At 41.3% G+C, this 21,312-nt stretch overlaps 1 protein-coding gene across 1 annotated transcript in view; it reads left to right on the forward strand.

Annotated features, from left to right (window-relative positions):
* Nucleotides 1-21,312, forward strand: part of LOC132817546 (protein unc-80 homolog) — a 270,588-nt gene that overhangs the window by 93,259 nt on the left and 156,017 nt on the right. The window contains exons 17-19 of the mRNA XM_060828048.1: nucleotides 10,994-11,157; nucleotides 12,602-12,700; nucleotides 21,087-21,295. Coding sequence (XP_060684031.1) covers nucleotides 10,994-11,157; nucleotides 12,602-12,700; nucleotides 21,087-21,295 — 472 coding nt within the window. The remainder of the gene's footprint in view (nucleotides 1-10,993; nucleotides 11,158-12,601; nucleotides 12,701-21,086; nucleotides 21,296-21,312) is intronic.

Consider the following 21,312-nt stretch of genomic DNA (forward strand, 5'->3'; position numbering starts at 1 on the left):
TTCTCCACGTGTGTGTGTGTGTGTGTGTGTGTGTGTGTTTCGTTTCCTCAGGGTGCTCCGGTTTCCTCCCACAATCCAAAGATGTGCAGGTTAGGTGGATTGCCTATAGTGTTAGGTGCACTAGTCAGGGGAAATGTCGAAAAATAAGAGAATGGGTCTAGCTGGGGTAACCCTTTGGAGGGTCGGTGTGTACTGATTCTATTTCTAAAAAAAAGGATTTACAGATAGAATCAGTCTGAACACTGGGGCACAGACAGACTTTTACTTCACACCTTCAATGCATTATCTGAGCTGACATGGCACCTATCGTTAAAGTTCACTTCAGAATGTAAATTTTTAAAATATTCTGGGATTTACATAGGAAAGAATTGAAACCAAAATGGTCATTCTAAAAGATGAGACTTAGCAAACAGTCCAGGTTTTATTTCAATATATATAATTTCAGTTACATCACACTGTAAACTTTTGCTATAAATTCTTTGTCTTATACTCCACAACCACCTAATGAAGGAGCATCGTTCCGAAAGCTAGTGCTTCCAATTAAACCTGTTGGACTATAACCTGGTGTTGTGAGATTTTTAACTGTGTACATCCCTGTCCAACACCAGCACCTCCAAATCATGAAAATATTAAGCTGTACATTCCTAAATGCCTACATTTATAACTAAAATAACCTTTAAAGCAAAATCAATTTAAAAGTATTAAATAAATATGTTACTGCAATAAAATAACATTCATATCAAATTTACCTCATGTAATTTTAATTGACCAGACTCCATCTAGTGGCAGAAGTTAGACAGTGAGGTCAGAACTGCCTGCAATAATCAACATCTGCCAGTGGGTTGAGCCCAGGTCATAGAGTCATAGAGATGTACAGCACGGAAACAGACCCTTCGGTCCAACTCATCCACACTGATCAGATATTCCAACCCAATCTAGTCCCACTTGAGAGCACCCGGCCCATATCTCTCCAAACCCTTCCTATTCATATACCCATCCAAATTCCTTTTAAATGTTGCAATTGTACCAGCCTCCGCCACATCCTCTGGCAGCTCATTCCATACATGCGTCACCGTCTATGTGAAAAAGTTGCCCATTAGGTCTCTCTTATATCTTTCCCCTTTCACCCTAAACCTATGCCCTTTGGTTCTGGACTCCACCACCCCAGGGAAAAGACTTTGTCTACTTATCCTATCCATGCCCCTCATGATTTTATAACCTCTACAAGGTCACCCCTCAGCCTCTGACACTCCAGGGGAAACAGCCCCAGCCTATTCAACTTCTCCTTATAGCTCAAATCCTCCAACCCTAGCAACATCCTTGTAAATATTTTCTGAACCCTTTCAAGTTTCACAATATCCTTCCGATAGGAAGGAGACCAGAATTGCACGCAATATTCCAAAAGTGACCAAATCAACATCCTGTACAGCCGCAATATGACCTCCCAACTCCTGTACTCAATACTTTGACCAATAAAAGAAAGCATACCAAACACCGCCTTCACTATCCTATCTACCTGTGACTCCACGTCAAGGAGCTATGAACCTGCACTCCAAGGTTTCTTTGTTCAGCAACACTCCTAGGACCTTGCCATTAAGTGTATAAGTCCAACTAAGATTTGCTTTCCCAAAATGCAGCATCTCACATTTATCTGAATTAAACTCCATCTGCCACTTCTCAGCCCATTGACCCATCTGATCAAGATCTGAGGTAATCTTCTTCGCTGTCCACTACACCTCCAATTTTGGTGTCAGCTGCAAACTTACTAACTATACCTCTTATGCTCACATCCAAATCATTTTTATAAATGATGAAAAGCATTGAACCCAGCACCGATCCTTGTGGTACTCCACTGGTCACAGGCCTCCAGTCTGAAAAATAACCCTCCACCACTACCCTCTGGCTTCTACCTTTGAGCCAGTTCTGTATCCAAATGGGTAGTTTTCCTTGTATACCATGAGATCTAACCTTGCTAAGCAGTCTTCCATGGGGAATTTTGTCAAACGCCTTACTGAAGTTCATATAGATCATGTCTATCGCTCATTCCTCATCAATCCTCTCTGTTACTTCTTCAAAAAACTCAATCAGGTTTGTGAGACATGATTTCCCACATGTTGACTATCCCAAATCAGTCCTTGCCTTTCCTAATACATTTACACCCTGTCCCTCAGGATTTCCTCCAACAACTTGCCCACTACCGATGTCAGGCTCCCCAGTCTATAGTTCCCCGACTTGTCCTTACCAGCTTTCTTAAACCTCCAGTCTTCCGGCACTTCACGTGTGACTATCGATAATACAAATATCTTAGCAAAGAGCCCAGCAATCACTTTCCTAGATTCCCACTGAGTTCGAAGGCACACCTGATCAGGTCCTGGGGATTTATCCACTTTTATGCGTTTCAAGGCAAATGCACTTACTCCTCTGTAATGTGGACATTTTTCAAGATGTCGCCATCTATTTCCCTACATTCTATATCTACCATGTCCTTCTCCACAGTAAATACTGATGCAAAATACTAATTTAGTATCTGCCCCATCTCTTGTGGCTCCATACAAAGGCTGCCTTGCTGATCTTTGAGGGGCCCTATTCTCTCCCTAGTTACCTTAATGTACTTATAAAAATCCTTTGGATTCTCCTTAACCCTATTTGCTAAAGCTATCTCATGTCTCATGTTTGCCCTCCAGATTTCCCTCTTAAGTATACTCCTACTGCCTTTATACCCTTCTAAGGATTCGGTTGATCTATCCTGTCTATACCTGATATATGCTTCCTTCTTTTTCTTAACCAAACCCTCAACATCTCTAGTTATCCAGAATTCCCTATGCCTACCAGCCTTTCCTTTCACCCTAACAGGAATATACTTTACCCATGAACATCTGCCCCAATCAGCTTTTGAAAGTTCTTGCCTAATACCGTCAAAATTAGCCTTCAGTTTAGAATTTCAACTTTTAAATCTGATCTGTCCTTTTTCATCACTATTTTAAAACTAATTGAATTATGGTTGTTGGCCCCAAAATGCTCCCTCACTGACACCTCAGTCACCTGCCCTGCCTTATTTCCCAAAAGTAGGTCAGGTTTGGTGTCTTCTCTAATAGGTACATTCACATACTTAATCAGAAAATTTTCTTGTACACACTTAACAAATTCTTCTCTATCTATACCCTTAACACTATCCCAGTCCCAGGATATGTTTGAAAAGTTAAAATTCCCTACCATAACCACCCTATTATTCTTGCAGATGACTGAGATCTCCTTACAAATTTGTTTCTCAATTTCCCTCTGACTATTGGGGGTCTATAATACAATCCCAATAAGATCTGCAATACAGGTTCAGAATGGGAGCCAGAATGGAAGTGGGCACCAGAGGCTATAAAGTGTAGAACTGAGGACAGGAGTATGGAGACGAGTCATGGGAGATAGAAAATGCATTGAGGGCAGGGACAAAACTTCAGAAAACTGAGGCATTGAGTGTGGGAGAAAAGCATGGAGAAATGTTCTTTAGTTCAGGTAGAATACACAAGTGTTTGTAGCAAACAGCTTTAAACTGAAATTCATGATGATGACTGAATATATTGTCACTTTTTGTTCATGGCAATGAAGTAGAGATAAAGTTAACTGTTTTAACCGTAAATAGGGAATTACTGTATAGGACTGACACTTGTATAACACATTAGGGATACAGCTCCATATGATTGATGTCATTGCACACATACTCAGGAGCAATTATTAGAGTAGAAGTGCAGTTAACCCTTTACGCCACACAACCTGATGCACAGGATTTAATTGAAGAAGGATGTAGGAGCCTGTATGTTTTCACCATGGCTAGTGGCAGAACTGTAACCATTGAGGATGATTGCATCCTACCTTTCCTTCATAGATTCTATCTCTTTTGCATTTGTAATGGGATTTGCTGGTTACCCTCCAGCAAATGTAAAGATGATAGGATGCTAGGGCAGTTCACAAAATGTAGTATGTGGCTTGCCCCTAACCTGTTGCTGTTCACATTCTAAGGCATGCTCTTTTCCAAATACAATCACTGGTAGGGAATCCATGTCCTGAAGCAATTAGGTCATGTAAATGACTCTTGGTAAATAAATTTAAAGAAAACTTTAACACTTATCGCACCACTCTGGTTGACACATGTAACTTTAAACAACTACAAGAAGTCCCAGGCACTTATAGAAGCAAAGCAAGAGCTAGAAGAAAGCTTCCAACAACTAAACAAGAAGCAGTTAGTTATCTTTTTAAATAACATTGGTGTTTTTAATGCACTGCAGGAGTTGGAATATCATGCTGCTCAACATATGTTCAACTGTGTAAAATTGTGAAGACGTTACCGAATGGTCCAAATGAAACTGCTGGCAAATGCTGATTGGCATTATGATATGACTGCTCTCCATCTCTCTATACTTCCAGCAGACCTTCACTGCATGCGGGCTAATGAGCCCAACAAAATGCCACCTGGGCAGATTCACTGCAAATGCCAGCCTAGCCCATAAAGTCCTTGTAGCACTTAAACAATGAAAATATTAATTCTGATTTTGTGTTGAAAATGTCTATGATTGGGAAATTACTGTTAACATATGTTAGAACTGTTCATTTCTAATATAAGCTTTTGTGTGGTCAGACTTTGTGGTGTTATAAGTAATTTGGGGGAGGCCTTGTGAAATGGCATTGGCGATGGACTTGTAATCCAGAGATCCAGGAAATGTTCTGGGGACCTGGGTTTGAATGGAATTTAAATTCAATAAAAATTTGGAATTAAAAGCCCAATGAATACAATTGGAGTAAAAACTCATCTGGTTAACTAGAGAACTTTAGAAAAGGAAAGTTATTGTCCTTTTCAAACAGCTAACATATGCCATGAAGCCTCATGGCATCAGGTTGATCATGACCAAGGCTGAATACTACATACTGCCTCCTACTCGAATAATGAATCAGTGCTCTTCTGTGTTGAGGACCACTTGGAGGAAATATCAAGGGTGATACTTTGGGTGAGAGGATTCAAAGTCCTTCACCAGAAGTGTCACCATGATTGACCAAGTTCTGAGCAGGTTCAGTCCCGAAGGACAAAGGTGGTGAGGGAACCAATGAAAGGGAAAACATGGTTACCCTCATTCTCACCAAGCTGCATTAAACTGAGCTTGACAGTACAGTATGCGTAATCATTGTACAATCCCCGTGAAGTCAAAGTCCTGTCTTCACATTGAGCATAGTTAGACACAAAAAAAACTGCAGATGCTGGAATCCAAAATAGACAGGCAGGTGGTTGGAAGAACTCAGCAGGTCAGGCAGCATCAGGAGGTGGAAATATCAATGCTTCGGGTGTAACCATTCTTCAGGATTTCAGGAGTCCTGAAGAAGGGTTACAACAAAATGTCTACTTCTCCACCTCCTGATGCTGCCTGCTCTGCTGTGTTCTTCTAGCCTCCTGCCTGTTTATTTCACATTGAGCATATCTTCCATTGTGTTGCATGACACTATCACTGAGCATGGGGAGGCAATGGCCTAGTGGCATTATCACTGGACCGTTAATCCAGAGATCCAGGTAATGTTCTTAGGACCTGGGTTCAAATCCCACCATGGCAAATGATGGAATTTGAATTCAATAGATATCTGTAATTAAGAATCAAGTGACCACTATAAATCCATTGCCAATTGTTGGGAAAAAAAACATCTGGTTCACTAATGTCCTTGAGGTAAGAAGTCTGCCATCCTTACCTGGACTGGCCTACATGTGACTCCAGACACACAGCAATGTGGTTGACTCTCAACTGCCCTCTGGGCAAATTAGGAAAGGGCAATAAATGCGGCCTAGCCAGAGACACCCTCAGCCTGTTACAGAATAAAGAAAAGATCTAGCAACTCAAAACTAGACATCTGTGAGATGCTATGAACCATCAACAGCAGTAGTATCGTACTGCAAAATCATGTCCCAGGATATCCATTACCATTACCATTAAATCTTGGATTAACTCTGGTTCTTTGAAAAGTGCCAGATCACATGTAAGGACCAATACCAGATGTTTGACGTTTTGGGCATAAACCCTGATGAAGGACTTATGCCCGAAACGTCGAATTTCCTGTTCCTTGGATGCTGCCTGACGTTCTGCGCTTTTCCAGCAACACATTTTCAGCTCTGATCTCCAGCATCTGCAGACGTCACTTTCTCCCCCAATACCAGATGTATCTAAACATCAAGTACCCGGATGGTGAAGCTACAGCACAGGATTACTGTGTGCCAGGCAGCATGTCCAGCTACTGGAAGGCAGGGTAAAACCATTCCACAACCAGATCAGAATTCTTGGGAAATTCATGAATTGCGGGCATTGTTAGGTCAGCATTTATTGTCCAACCGTAATTGGCAGTTGAGTATAAGCCACTTTGTTGTGGGCCTGGAGTCACATATTGGTTAGATCAGATGAGGATTTTCTTCCATATATGTTCGATCAGGTAAGAATTTCCTTCCATATAGGTTATTAGTGAACCAGTTGGCGTTTTGCTTACAATGTACAACAATGGTTTCATGATCACATTAAACCTTTAATACCAGATTGCCACTGAACATGAATTTCACCATCTGGCAAGATGGGATTCGAAACCATGTCCCTAACACATTAGTCTGGGATTCTGGAATAGTAGTGCAAGGGCATTACCACTGTGCCACTGCCACTCCACAAGAACTAAGCTCTCTGCAGTCTGGCCACATCCAGCCATGAATAGTGATGGACAATTAACAACTCAGTGGAGATGGAGACTACACAATTATGCCACTCCTCAATGAGGTGGTTCCCAACATTTCTGTGCAAAAGATAAGTCTTCAGCGAGAAGTTCCAAGCAGATGATCCATAACAGGTCCTTCTCTGTATGTCCTCAGTATCACAGATATCAATTTTCAGCCATTTGATTCACTCCAGGAAGCAGCTGAAGGTACTAGATACTGCAAAGGCTCTGAGCCCTGACAGTATTGTAACAAAAGTGCTGAAGGTATGTACTCCAGACCTGACTCCACCTTTAGCCAAGTTGGCATCTACCAGACTATGTGGAGAATTATTCAAATATGTCCTATACATGAAAAGCAGGACAGATCCACTTGGCAAGTTAATACTCTCAGCCCCTGACATCATTGCCGAGTATTGGTTCAATAATGAACAAAGGAGCTAAATTCCAGAGATGAGTTGAGAGCGACTGCCCTTGACATCAGTTTCACAATTGACCAGGTAAGGATTCAAGGAGCCTCATAAAAACTAGAATCAATTGGAATCAATAGAAAGTCCTCCGTGGGCTCAAATTATAACTGGCACATAAAAAGGTGGTCATAATTGTTGGAAATCAGTCATTTCAACTCTCAGACACCTCTGGAGCGGTCCTTCAGCGTAGTGTCCTAGGCCCAACCATCTTCAACTACTTCATCACTGAACTTCCCTCAAATTCAGAAATGGGGATGTTCACTGAAGATTGTACAATGTTCAATACTATTTCCATCTCCTCAGATACTAAAGCAGTCACAATGTTTAAATGCAGTAGGACCTGGATAATATCCAGAATTGAGCTGACAAGTGGCAAGCAACATTTGTGCCACATGATGACCATCTCCAAGAAAAAAGTATTTATCCACTACCCCTTGCCATCACTGACTCCTCCACTATCAATGTTTTGGGATTACCATTAATCAGAAATGAAACTAGACTAGCCACATCAGAGGTTAGGAATCTGGCAGTACTTAATGCACTTCCTGACTCCCTAAACTTTACAGATAATGAGCAAGGCAAAAGTCAGGAGTGTGACTTTTGTTGGGAACGAACCAAACTCACGGTTGGTGTATTGCCTCCCAGGTGCCAGGGTCCGTAGTGTCTCGGATCATACCTTTGAGGTCCTGAAGGGAGAGGGTGACCAGCCCCAAGTCGTGGTCCATGTAGGTACCAATAACATAGATAGAAAGAGGGATAAGAATGTAAGGCAGGATTTCAGGGAGCTAGGGTGGAAGCTGAGAGCTAGAACAAACAGAGTTGTTATCTCTGGTTTGTTGCCCGGGCTACGTGATAGCGAGGCAAGGAATAGGGAGAGATATCAGCTGAACACGTGCCTGCAAGGATGGTGCAGGAGGGAGGGTTTCAGATACTTGGATAATTGGGGCTCATTCTCGGGAAGGTGGGACATGTACATACAGGACAGTCTTCATTTTAATCAGAGGGGTACTAATACCCTGGGTGGGAAATTTGCTGGCACTATTCGAGTGGGTTTAAACTAGCTCAGCAGGGGCATGGGAACCTGAGGTGAAGTTGCAGAGCACAGGAGGATGAGAGTAGGGAGGACAGGGACAGGATTCAGGCTCACAGGAATGTGCTGGCTGACAGCAAGCTGCTTTGAAGTGTGTCTAGTTCAATGTCAGAAGTATCTGAAATAAGGTAGGTGAGCTCGCAGCATTGGTAGGTACCTGGGACTTAAATGTTGTGGCCATTTCAGAGAATGGATAGAGCAGGGTGAGGAATGGATGTTGCAGGTTCCAGGGTTTCGATCTTTCATTAAGAACACGCAAGGTGGTAAAAGAGGGGGAGGTGTGGCCTTGTTAGTCAAGGATAGTATAATGGTGGCTGAAAGAACTTTTGACGAGGACTCGTCTACTGAGGCAGTGTGGGCTGAGGTTAGAAACAGGAGAGGAGAGGTCACACTGCTAGGAGTTTTTCTTAGGCCTCCGCAGAGTTCTAGGGAGGTGGAGGAGAGGATTGGCAAAATTATTCTGGGTAGGAGCGAAAGGAACAGGATGGTCATTGTGGGGGACTTTAACTTCCCCAACATTGATTGGAAATATTATAGCTCTAGTACGTCGGATGGACTAGTTTTTGTCCAATGTGTACAGGAGGGTTTCCTGACACAGTATGTCGAAGAGCCGACAAGAGGGGAGGCCACACTGGATCTGGTACTTGGTAATGAACCAGGCCAGGTGTTTGATTTAGTTGTAAGTGAGCATTTTGGAGAGAGTGACTATAATTCAGATGGAAAGGGAAAAGTACATGCCACAGGTCAAGAGTAATCGATGGGGAAAGGGCAATTATAATGCGATTAGGCAAGAATTAGGATGCGTAGAATGGGGTAATAAAATGTAAGGGATGCAGACAATGGAAATGTGGAGCTAGTTGAAGGAACAGATATTGCGTATTCTTGATATGTATGTCCCTGTCAGGCAGGGAGGAAGTGATAAGGTAAGGGAACCGTGGTTTACTACAGAAATTGCATCTCTTGTTAAGCAGAAGAAGGAGGCTTACATGTTGATGAGGCAACATGGTTCAGATGAGGCGATGGAGAGTTACAGATTAGCTCGGAAGGATTTAAAGAAAGAGTTAAGAAGAGCAAAGAGAGGACACGAGCAGTCTTTAGCAAATTGAATAAAGGAGAACCCTAAAGCTTTCTATAGGTATGTGAGGAATAAGAGGATGATTATGGTAGGAATTGGGCCAGTCAAAGGCAGAAGTGGGAAGGTGAATGTGGATCCTGTAGAGATCCACGAGCTAAATGAGCATTTCTCATCGGTTTTCACTCAGGAAAAGGAGAATATTTTAGAGGAGAAGAATGAAGTTTGAGATATTAGACTAAAAAGGATCGAGGTTAGTTATGAACAGGGTTATCAATTCTAGAAGGAGTGAAAGTATTCAAGTCCCCTGGGCCGGATGAGATTTATCCGAAGATTCTCTGGGAAGCTAGGGAGGAGATAGCAGTGGCTTTGGCTTTGATATTTGAGTCATCATTGTCGACATGTTTAGTACCAGAGGACTGGAAGATTACAGATATTGTGCCTTGTTCAAGAAGTGCAGAGGGATCTTGGAATCCATGTACATAGATCCCTGAAAGTTGCCACCCAGGTTGATAGTGCTGTTAAGAAGGCATTCGGTGTGTTAGGTTTCATTGGTAGAGGGATTGAGTTCTGGAGCCACAATATTATGGTGCAGCCACACTTGGAGTATTGTGTAGAGTTCTAGTAGCCATATTTCGGGAAGTATGTGGAAGCATTGGAAAAGGCACAGAGGAATTTACCAGGATGTTGCCTGGTCTGGAGGGAAGGTATTATGAGGTAATGTTGAGAGACTTGGGTTTGTTCTCATTGGAAAGAAGAAGGCTAAGAGGGGATTTGATAGAGACATAAAGATGATCAGAGAATTAGGTAGGGTAGACAGTGGATGATGACGTCAGCTTGTACGAGGGGGCATAGCTACAAATTGAGGGGTGATAGATTTTAGACAGATGTCAGAGGCAGATTCTTTACTCAGAGAGTGGCAAGGGCATGGAATACCCTACCTTCCAATGTAGTTAACTCAGCCAAATTAGGGAGATTTAAACAATCCTTGGATAAGCACATGGATGATGATGGGATAGTGTAGGGGGAACGAGCTGAGAATAGTACACAGGTCAGTACAACTTTAAGAGCTGAAGGGCCTGTTCTGCGCTGTATTGTTCTATGTCTTATGTGATGGAATACTCTCCACTTGCTAGAATTGGTTCAGCTGCAACAAATTTCGAGGAGTTTGACGTCATGTAAGACAAAGCTTGATTCTCATCACAACCACAAATATGCATTTCCTCTACCATTGCCACTCTTTAGCAGCTGTATCTACCATCAGAACAGCAGCATGTGCTATTATCATTTAGGGTCCAGTCATTGCCACTCATTACTTAACTCACAATTTTATGCCTCACTTTTAGCATCTACTATTTGCTTTTTATTTGTTGTCCATAGAACACAATAATGCTGCATGTTAGATGAAGAATTACTTCCAGCAGAAGGGGATTGCTAACTATCATCATTAGAACATGAGGCAAAATGCAAGTATAGTTAAAACAGCCCAGCTCTGGGAGATTGTTGCAGGGGTTTAGTGACTTTAATTTCAAGAGTGCACTTAAAAGGCAAAAGAGTAAGTGCAATCAACTCATTTTAGCATTCATTAATCTTTAATACGTCGATACAAACAGCAGTTATGTGATTTTTTTTGTTTGTTAGGGGCTATATTGTGACATTCGTCAACTTGTTCAATTCATCAAAGAGGCCCATGGGAATGTTTTTAGAAGGGTGGCACTAAGTGCTCTCCTTGATAGTGCAGACAAGGTAACACCAGGCAAGAAACCTGAAGAAACTGAAGAAAAGAAAGTGTCAGTCAGCAAAAGGTATGTGATAGTTACAGCTTCAGTTTGATTGATATTTTTATGACTGTGTGCTTCTTTAACCAATCATGCAATTATATTTTAAAGAGGCAAATTAAACAAATTCTTACTACATCTTGCTTTTGTGAGAGAGAAGCAGAAGAGGTGTTGTGCATCAGTACAGTGACATTGCATGTATAACTGAGTTACATTATCATTGCACTTCATAATTCCCAGGGAGTTCTTCTAGTGCTACTCTGTCCCATTAAAATCAGCATGTGGAGTAGCCGGTGTTGGGCTGGCGTGGACAAAGTTAAAAATCACACAACACCAGGTTATAGTCCAACAGGTTTATTTGGAAGCGCTAACTTTCAGAGCACTGCACCTTTATCAGCCACCTGAATAGCAGAGGAGACTCAATGGGCTGAATGGCCTAATTTCTGCTCCTATGTCTTCTGGTCTTATTATCATGAGTATTAGTGAAGTAGAATATTACCCATTACTTTACAAATTTTACTTTGTGCTTGATTATTGGCATCATAATAATGTAATTGCATATTAGATACTATATAAGAAGCAGCCTTTACCTATTCTCCTATTGGTATCCCTTGGCTGTTCACAGAACTGTGCATTTGAGTCCATTCACAAGTTGTATTATGCAACTCAGCAGAAACTCTAGTTCAATTTTCTTATTAAATTCATTGAAAAAGATTGTCAATGGCTTGAAACACAAGCACTAATTCTTCTGGTTCCTAACTAAAACTTGCCATTCAAATATTATCCATTTGTTCTAACTTAACCAAACCTCAATTAGTGCTAACATATTACCTTCAATTCCATGACCCCTAATATTTGTCTAACCTCTTGATTAGCACATTCTCAAAAGATGCAAAAGCTTAAACACATAAACCAACAGGTTCTTCCCTGCTGCTGTCAGATTTCTGAATGGCCATTTCAAATTTCAAATCTAATGTTGATCTCACTTTTTCTACACCTTCCTTGCAGCCGTTACTTTGTGTTCCTCACTCTGTTCAATCACCCTACGATCTTTGTGTCTTTGTATGGTATGATCTGCCTGTACAACACACACAACAAAACGTTTTCACATGTACCTAAGTACAGTGAAATAATAAACCAAACAAAATTAGTTATTTCTATGACATTCATTGGTTCCTCCTTACTGAACTGTTAGTGGCAACCTCAAAACAAAACTCAATAAATTTCTCAAGCAGAGATCCTTGTGGTACCCCACGATTTCAACCTAGTAATCTGCTCGTGGCACGTGTATCTGTATGGTATCCATCGATCCGTGATCCATGCTGATATATTGCTTCCGGCCCCATGAGCCCTGATTTTGTGTTGTAACCTTTTGTGTGACATTGTGCTGAATAGGTTTTGAACGTCCAAATACATTGTGCCCCTCAGTTTGTATTTGTGTGTGGTAATTTTGAGTTTGGTCGATTTGCAGAGTTGAAGGAGGATTAAGCACTGATAAAGCTCAGGCCTCAGCGGCACCAGATGAATGCCGAAGTCTTGTCTCCAGTCGTCCTCCTCAGACTCCAGAGCAGTGAGTGATATCAACTTGCTTACATTTCTTTCCTTATACCTCGCACACCAGAGCAGTATCCCAAAGGTAGAATGTTCCTTTCAGGTATTTCTAATGCTTTATTGCTTGCACATATCCAATTTACTTTTGTTCTTTTCATGTGAAAGAACATTCTATTCTTTCACATATTTTCTCTCGGGTCATCGAGGTGAACAGCATAGAGACAGACTCTTTGACCCAACTTGTCATGCCGCCCAGTTTTCACAATTAAACTAGTTCCATTGGCCTGTGTTTGGTCCATATCACTCCATACTTATCCCATCCATGTACCTGTCCAAATATTTCTTACATGACACAATTATACTCACAGTTGAAAATGTGTTGCTGGTTAAAGCAACATTTCCTATTCCTTGGATGCTGCCTAACCTGCTGTGCTTTAACCAGCAACACATTTTCAACTGTGATCTCCAGCATCTGCAGACCTCATTTTTTACACAATTATACTCACCTCCACCACTACCTCTGGCAGTCCATTCTAGACATCCACCACCTTCTGTGTGAAACAAAATGGTCCTCTGGGCCCTTTTGTGTCTCTCCCCTCTCACGTTAAACCTATGTCTTCTAGTTTTAGGCTCCCTACAATGGTGAAAAGCTGCTGGCTCTCTAACTTATGTTTGCCTCTCATGACTATATAGAGTTCTATAAGGTCACCCCTCAGTCTCCTACACTTCAGAGAAAAATATCCCAGCCTATCCACTCTCTCCTTATAACTCAATCACAGAGTCATAAAGTCACAGAGATGTACAGCACAGAAACAGACCCTTCGGTCCAACTCGTCCATGCAAACCAGATATTCCAACAAAATCTAGTCCCACTGCCAGTACCTGGCCCATATCCCTCCAAACCCTTCCTATTCATATACCCATCTAGATGCCTTTTAAATGTTGCAATTGTACTAGCCTCCACCACTTCCTCTGGCAGCTCATCCCATATACGTACCATCCTCTGAGTGAATAAGTTGCCCCTTAGGTCTCTTTTATATCTTTCCCCTCTCACCCTAAATCTACACCCTCTCGTTCTGTTCTCTCCCACCCCAGGGAAAAAGCATTAACTATTTATCCTATTCATGCCCCTCATGATTATATAAACCTCTATAAGGTCATCCCTCAGCCTCCGACGCTCCAGGGAAAACAGCCCCAGCCTATTCAAGTTCTCCTGATAGCTCAAATCCTCCAACCCTGGCAACATCCTTGTAAATTTTTTCTGAACCCTTTCAAGTTTCACAACATCTTTCCAATAGGAAGGAGACCAGAATTGCATGCAATATTCCAACAGTGGCCTAACCAATGTCCTGTACAGCCGCAACATGACCTCCCAACTCCTGTACTCAATACTCTGACCAATAAGGGAAAGCATACAAAATGCCTTCCTCACTATCCTATCTACCTGCGACTCCACTTTCAACGAGCTATGAACCTGCTCTCCAAGGTCTCTTTGTTCAGAAACACTCCCGAGGACCTTACCACTAAGTATATAAGTCCTACTCTGGTTTGCTTTCCCAAAATGCAGCACCTTCAATTTATCTAAATTAAACTCTATCTGCCACTTCTCAGCTTATTGGCCCATCTCATCAATATCCTGTTGTAATCTAAATTAACCTTTTTCGCTGTCCACTACACCTCCAATTTTGGGTTCCTCTGCAAACTTACTAACTATACCTCTTATGCTCACATCCAAATCATTTATATAAATGATGAAAAGTAGTGGACCCAGCACCAATCCTTGTAGCACTCCACTGGTCCCAGGCCTCCACTCTGAAAAACAACCCTCCACCACCACCCTCTGTCTTCTACCTTTGATCCAGTTCTGTATCCACATGGCTAGTTCCCCCTGTATTCCATGAGATCTAACCTTGCTAAGCAGTCTCCCATGGGGTACCTTGTCAAACGCCTTACTAAAGTCCATATAGATCGCATCTACCACTCTGCTCTCATCAAGCCTCTTTGTTACTTCTTCAAAAAACTCAATCAAGTTTGTGAGACATGATTTCCCACGCACAAAGCCATGTTGACCATCCCTGATCAGTCCTTGCATTTCCAAATACATGTACATCCTGTCCCTCAGGATTCCCTCCAATAACTTGCCCACCATGTCAGACTCACTTGTCTATTCTTCCCTAGTTTGTCCTTACCTCTTTTCTTAAACAGTGGCACCACGTTAGCCAACCTCCAGTCTTCCGGCACCTCACCTGTGACTATCGATTATATAAATATCTCAGCAAGAGGCCCAGCAATCACTTCCCTAGCTTCCCACAGAGTTCTAGAGTACACCTATCAGGTCCTGGGGATTTATCCACCTTTAGCCATTTCAAGACATCCAGCACTTCCTCCTCTGTAATATGGACATTTTTCAGGATGTCACCAACTATTTCCCTACATTCTATATCTGCCATGTCATTTTCCACAGTAAATATTGATGCAAAATACTCATTTAGTGTCTCTCCCATCTCCTGCGGTTCCACACAAAGGCCTTCTTATTGATCTTTGAGGGGCCCTATTCTCTCCCTAGTTACCCTTTTGTCCTTATGTATTTGTAAAAGCCCTTTGGATTCTCCTTAACTCTATTTGCCAAAGCTATCTCATGTCCCCTTTTTGCCCTCCTGATTTCCTTCTTAAATATACTCCTACTTCCTTTATACTCTTCTGAGGATTCACTCGATCTATCCTGTCTATATCTGACATATGCTTCCTTCTAACCAAACCCTCCATTTCTTTAGTCATCCAGCATTCCCTATACCTACCAGCCTTTCCTTTCACCCTAACAGGAATATACTTTCTCTGGACTTTCATTATTTCATTTCTGAAGGCTTCCTATTTTCCAGCCATCCGTTTACCTGCGAACATCTGCACCCAATCAGCTTTTGAAAGTTCTTGCCTAATACTGTCAAAATTGGCCTTTCTCCAATTTAGAACTTCAACTTTTAGATCTGGACCAGCCTTTTCCATCATTATTTTAAATCTAATAGAATAATGGTTGCTGCCCCCAAAGTGCTCCCCCACTGACACCTCAGTCACCTGCCCTGCCTTATTTCCCAAGAATAGGTCAATTTTTGCACCTTCTTTAGGTAGGTACATCCACATATTGAATCAAAATATTTTCTTGTACATGTTTAACAAATTCCTCTCCATCTAAACACTTAACACTATGGCAGTCCCAGTCTATGTTTGGAAAGTTAAAATCCCCAACCATAACCATCCTATTATTCCTACAGATAATTGAAATTCCCTTACAAATTTGTTTCTGAATTTCCCTCTGACTATTAGGGGTCTATAATACAATCCCAATAAGGTGATATCCCTTTCTTATTTCTCAGTTCCACCCAAATAACTTCCCTGGATGTATTTCCAAGCATGGTTAGCGTGGTGCTGGAAAAGCACAACAGGTCAGGCAGCATCTGAGGAGCAGGAAGATCAACATTTCGGGCAAAAGCTCTTCATCAAGAATGAGGCAGGAAGCCTTCAGGGTGGAGAGATATTCCCAGACATATCCTCCCTCAGTATAGTTGTATTGCTATCCCTTATCAAAAACATCATTCCCCCTCTTCTTTTCCTTCCCTATCTATCCTTCCTGTAGTATTTGTATCCTGGAACATTAAGCTGCCAGTCCTGTCCATCCCTGAGCCACGTTTCTGTAATTGCTATGATATCCCAGTCCCATGTTCCTAACCATGCCCTGAGTTCATCTGCCTTCCCTGTTAGGCCCCTTGCATTGACATAAATGCAGTTTATCAGTCCAACCTTGTACTCTGCTTTGTCCCTGCCTACCCTAACTGTTTGACTCACCTTTGTTCTCAACTGTACCAGTCTCAGATTGAAATCTTTCCTCACTATCTCCATGGGTTCCCCCCCACCCCCACATCCACAACCTTACTGGTTTAAATCTTCCCAAGCAGCTCTAGAGAATCTCCCTGCCAGTATATTATTCCCCTTCCAATTTAGGTACAATCTGTCCTTCTTGTATAGGTCACTTCTACCCCAAAAGAGATTCAAATGATCCAAAAATGTGAATCCTTCTCCCATACACCAACTTCTCAGCCATGCATTCATCTGCTCTATCCTCCTATTCCTCCCCTCACTAGCTCATAGCACTGGGAGTAATCCAAATACTACTACTCTTGAGGACCTTCTTTTTAAATTCCTACCTAACTGTCTGTAATCTCCCTTCAGAATCTTAACCTTTTCCCTTCCTATATCGTTGGTTTTAATGTGTACAATGACCTCCTGCTGGCCCCTCTCCCCCTTGAGAACATTCTGCACCGTCCCTAAGACATCCTTAATCCTGGCACCAGGGAAGCAACACACCATTCTGATTTTTCACTGCTGGCCACAGAATGTCTGTCTGTACCTTGGGCTCGAGAGTCCCCTAACATAATCGATCACTTGGAACCCAACGTACCTCTCATTACATTAGAGCCAGTCTCAATACCAGAAACTTTGGCTGTTCATGCTACATTCCCCTGAGAATCCATCATGCCCTACATTTTCCAAAATAGCGTACTTATTTGAAATGGGGATAGCCACAGAAGACTCCTGCACTAGCTGCCTACCTCTCTTACCTTTCCTGGAGTTAAACCATCTATGTGACTGTATCTGAGGTTTTCCCCCTTCCTACAACTGCCATCCATCACACCCCCTTGGTCTTGTTAATTCCTCATTGCCCCTAACTGCCTCTCCAATCAATCCATTCGGTCTGATAGAATTTGCAACCAATGGCATTTATTGCAGATATAATCCTCAGTAACTCGTAAATTCTCCCTGAACCTCCATACCTGACAAAAAGAGCATATCACTCTACTAAATGCCATTTTTGCTTCTTTCAATCTAAGACCCAGAAAATATTCCTCTACAAAACACTGCTCCAGGTTAAATTAATACATATGGCTTATATTTTAAGTTTAATCAAGAGACATAGCTTAATAAAATCCTTTCAGTCCAGGTAGCAAACTAGTAAATCTTCTTTCCACTCTTTCTAGTTTAGTGATATCAATATCAAAAACATCTGCAGGAGTGAGATTTGTACAAGATGTATGCTGCACTGTATCTGAATAAAAGTTTTGCTTTAGTTTTATATTTGCATTTGGCTTAAAAAGCATGGTTGTTGAGATAAATGATCATTCATGTAATAATGTTTGGTTTGACTTAATAAGATGTGAAAATTGGGGATGTTGTTGATAGTGAGGAGGATGGTGTCAGATTACAGCCTAATATCGATCAGCTGGTAAATTTGGTATAGCAAGGACAGATGGAATGTAATCCTGATAAGTGTGAGATGATGCATTTTGGGAGGTCGAATAAGGGAAGGATTTGCACAGTGAACAGTGTACTGAGGAACAAAAGGACTTTGCTGTACAAGTGCGTAGATCCCTGAAGGTGTCAGCACAGGTAGACAGGATAGTGAAGATGGCTTTTGGGATGCTTGTTTTCGTTAGCAGGTATATGGAATACAGAAGCCAGGATATCTTATTACAAATTTATGAAACACGGGTTCAGCAACTGATGAAATACTGAGTGTTGTTCTGTTTGCCACATTGTCAGAAGGACATTACCTGGCTTGAGAAGTCTCCATAATTAGGAGAGACTGCATGGTCTGGGTTTGTTTTCCTTAGGGCAGAGGAGGTTGAGCGGGTATCTGATTGAGGCATAGACAGAGTAGATCGTGAGAATCGCTTCCCATGGCATGCTTGTCTACAACCAGAGGGCACAAGGTTAAGGTGAGGGGTTCATGGTTTAGAAAAGATCTGAGAAAATATCATTTTACCCAATGGGTGGTATATATATGGGAATGTGCTGCCTGAGAGGATGGGAGAGGATGGTACCATCACAGCATTGAAGAAGCATCTGGATGAACACTTAAAATGTCAGGCTATGAACTAAGTGCAAGTAAATGGGATTAGTGTGTTTGCTGTTTGTTGGTCAGTGTCAATATGGTGGGCCAAAAGGCCTATTTCTATGTTGTATGACTCCACGACTCTAATAACAATTTAAATATGACTATAACTGTTGAAATATACTTTGACAGCAACCAGTCTATGAGAGGTACTGTAAAGTCTGTAGACTTCACCTGGAGGTCTGAAGTCATGCCTTCTACCTGTAATCCATTGTTATAGAACAAATTACTCTTGAGGATGGTTCAAGTGTGGAATGAACATCCCAAAGAAGTGGTGGATGTGGGTATAATTACAACATTTAAAAGACATTTGGACAAGTATATGATTAGGAATGTTTTGGAGGGATATGGACCAGGAGGTGGGAATAGGTTGGAATTAATTTCAGCATGGACTGGTTGGTCTAAAAGGTCTGTTTCCTTGCTGTATGACTATGACTATGACTCTATGACTCTGAATACAGTTGGAATGTAATTTAAGGGATTGGATGAGATACATTAGGAAAGAGAACTAATGGAATGCAGCTATACAGCTCATATTTTTATGTCCATATCTAAAAAAAGTGGTAAAAAAGTTAAAGAAACAATGCAAGTTTTATTTGTTGATCTTTGTCATAACTAAACAATAATGTTGCTATTACTATTACAATTGTTTTATGTTGAACTCACTCATTCCTCAGCTATACTTGTATCTATTATAATTAGAAAAATATTTATTTTTAGATCAATTCCTCTGCAAACCTCCTTGTTTAGTCTATTAGTTTGAATCCTCCATTATGTCTTAGATAAATCGAAGACCTCTTTGATTATTGATATAAAGAAATGTAACTTTCTTTTTTATTGTTACTATTGCATTATGGTATACATCAACATGCATTCCCCATGTTCTTTCATACATACAAATAAGATACTAACTTAAAATATCAGTGGCATTATTTACCACACCGAGCTTAAATCTAACAATGCAATGATCACAGTTTCCTAAATGTTCGCCTTCACATGAAGAACAAATATCTAATTAAATTCATATATTATATTACATGAAGTAACTAATCATTAACGCTCTCCCAAACAGATTGATTTAAAAAAAAACAAGCATAACAACTCATTTATTAATAACAAATAATTCATTTTTTGGCTCCCACTGAACTTCAGACAACATTGCTCTGTAAAATTAAGTCAGAAATCATGAATTATAAACAAGAGAAGGCCATTCAGCCCCTGCAGACCATGGCTGATCAGGTTGTGGTCTTAACTTCACATCCCTGCCTCCCCCATAACCAACAAAAAGTGCTGAAGGCATTTGATCTGTTAAATTTCTCTTTAAATTTGAGTTATCCTTTTACACTTGCTGCTTTGGAAGCCTAACACAAAGGTGAAGAACCAGCTTTGGATCAAAGCTGCACAAAAATTGTTTGTCTATCTTGATGACCAATATCTTCCTTTTCTGCTGCAGATACATGCTTTTTCAGAAAATAAAGCTCTTCCTATTTTTCCTCCTGTCTTTCCTGATCAGAGTCTGCCAACCCTCACTCACCTGAGATTAATTTTCACTATCTAACTTCCAATGGTTCTTAAAGTATCTAATTTCTTTGTAGCATCATAATCTCATATTTCAGCATCTTATTCATTGTAACTTTTGGTATGAGCATAAAAGATTTCAAAGAATAGCATTAAGAATAAATGTCACTAATGATTTAAAGCTAAATCTTGAGGTGCTTGGAGAAATGATAGAGTCATGAGAAGAAATATTAGGCAAGGTGACTGAGTAGTGACTCCAGATTTTCCATGGTTTTTCCTGCTTTTTGAGTTCTCTTTAAAATATTACAACAGGAGCTAAAGCATTTGCTTCTTTTAAGTAGTCCCAGCTAACTTAAGTGTGATTGGGTTCCCTACAGTGTGGAAATAGGCCCTTCAGCCCAACAAGTCCACACCGACCCTCCAAAGAGTAACCCACCCAAATCTATTTCCCTCTGACTAATACACATAACACCATGGGCATTTTATCATGGCCAATTCAACTGGCCTGCACATCTTTGGACTGTGGGAGGAAACTGGAGCACCCGGAGAAAACCCACACAGACATGGGGAGAATGTGCAAACTCCACACAGTCACCCGAGGCTGGAGGCAAACCTAGGTCCCTGATGCTGTGAGGCAGCAGTGCTAACCACTGAGACACCATGCCGCCCTGTGGTGATTTCACATCAACTGGTCCAACTCTTAGCAGCACATTCAGCCTGTACCTCTGTGATCAATTCTGAGGTCAATCAAATTAAGCCCTTGAGTTATCATAAATCAAAGTGTTTTCCATGATTGAGTTGTTTGCATGCAATGCACTTTGGTGAAGTAAAAGGTTCTACTATTTAAATGGATTGACCTCTTGCATGACATTAAATGTAGGGATGTTGATGGAGCGTTTGCTAATAGACTATTTTCTATGCGTTTTTTAAAAAATTAATGCAGTGAAGAACAAATTCCAGGAGCTCTTTTGGGTCGAAAAGACTTTTGGCGGAAAATGTTTAAATCTCAAAGTGCTGCAAGCGACACAAGCAGCCAATCTGAACAAGACACCTCTGAATGCACAACCGCCCATTCTGGAACCACCACAGACAGACGCTCACGGTCACGGTCTAGAAGAATTTCTCTGAGAAAAAAACTCAAACTTCCCTTAGGTAAGTTCTCAGTGGCT

This window comes from Hemiscyllium ocellatum, chromosome 7 (genome assembly GCF_020745735.1).
Source record: "Hemiscyllium ocellatum isolate sHemOce1 chromosome 7, sHemOce1.pat.X.cur, whole genome shotgun sequence".
Taxonomy (NCBI): domain Eukaryota; kingdom Metazoa; phylum Chordata; class Chondrichthyes; order Orectolobiformes; family Hemiscylliidae; genus Hemiscyllium; species Hemiscyllium ocellatum.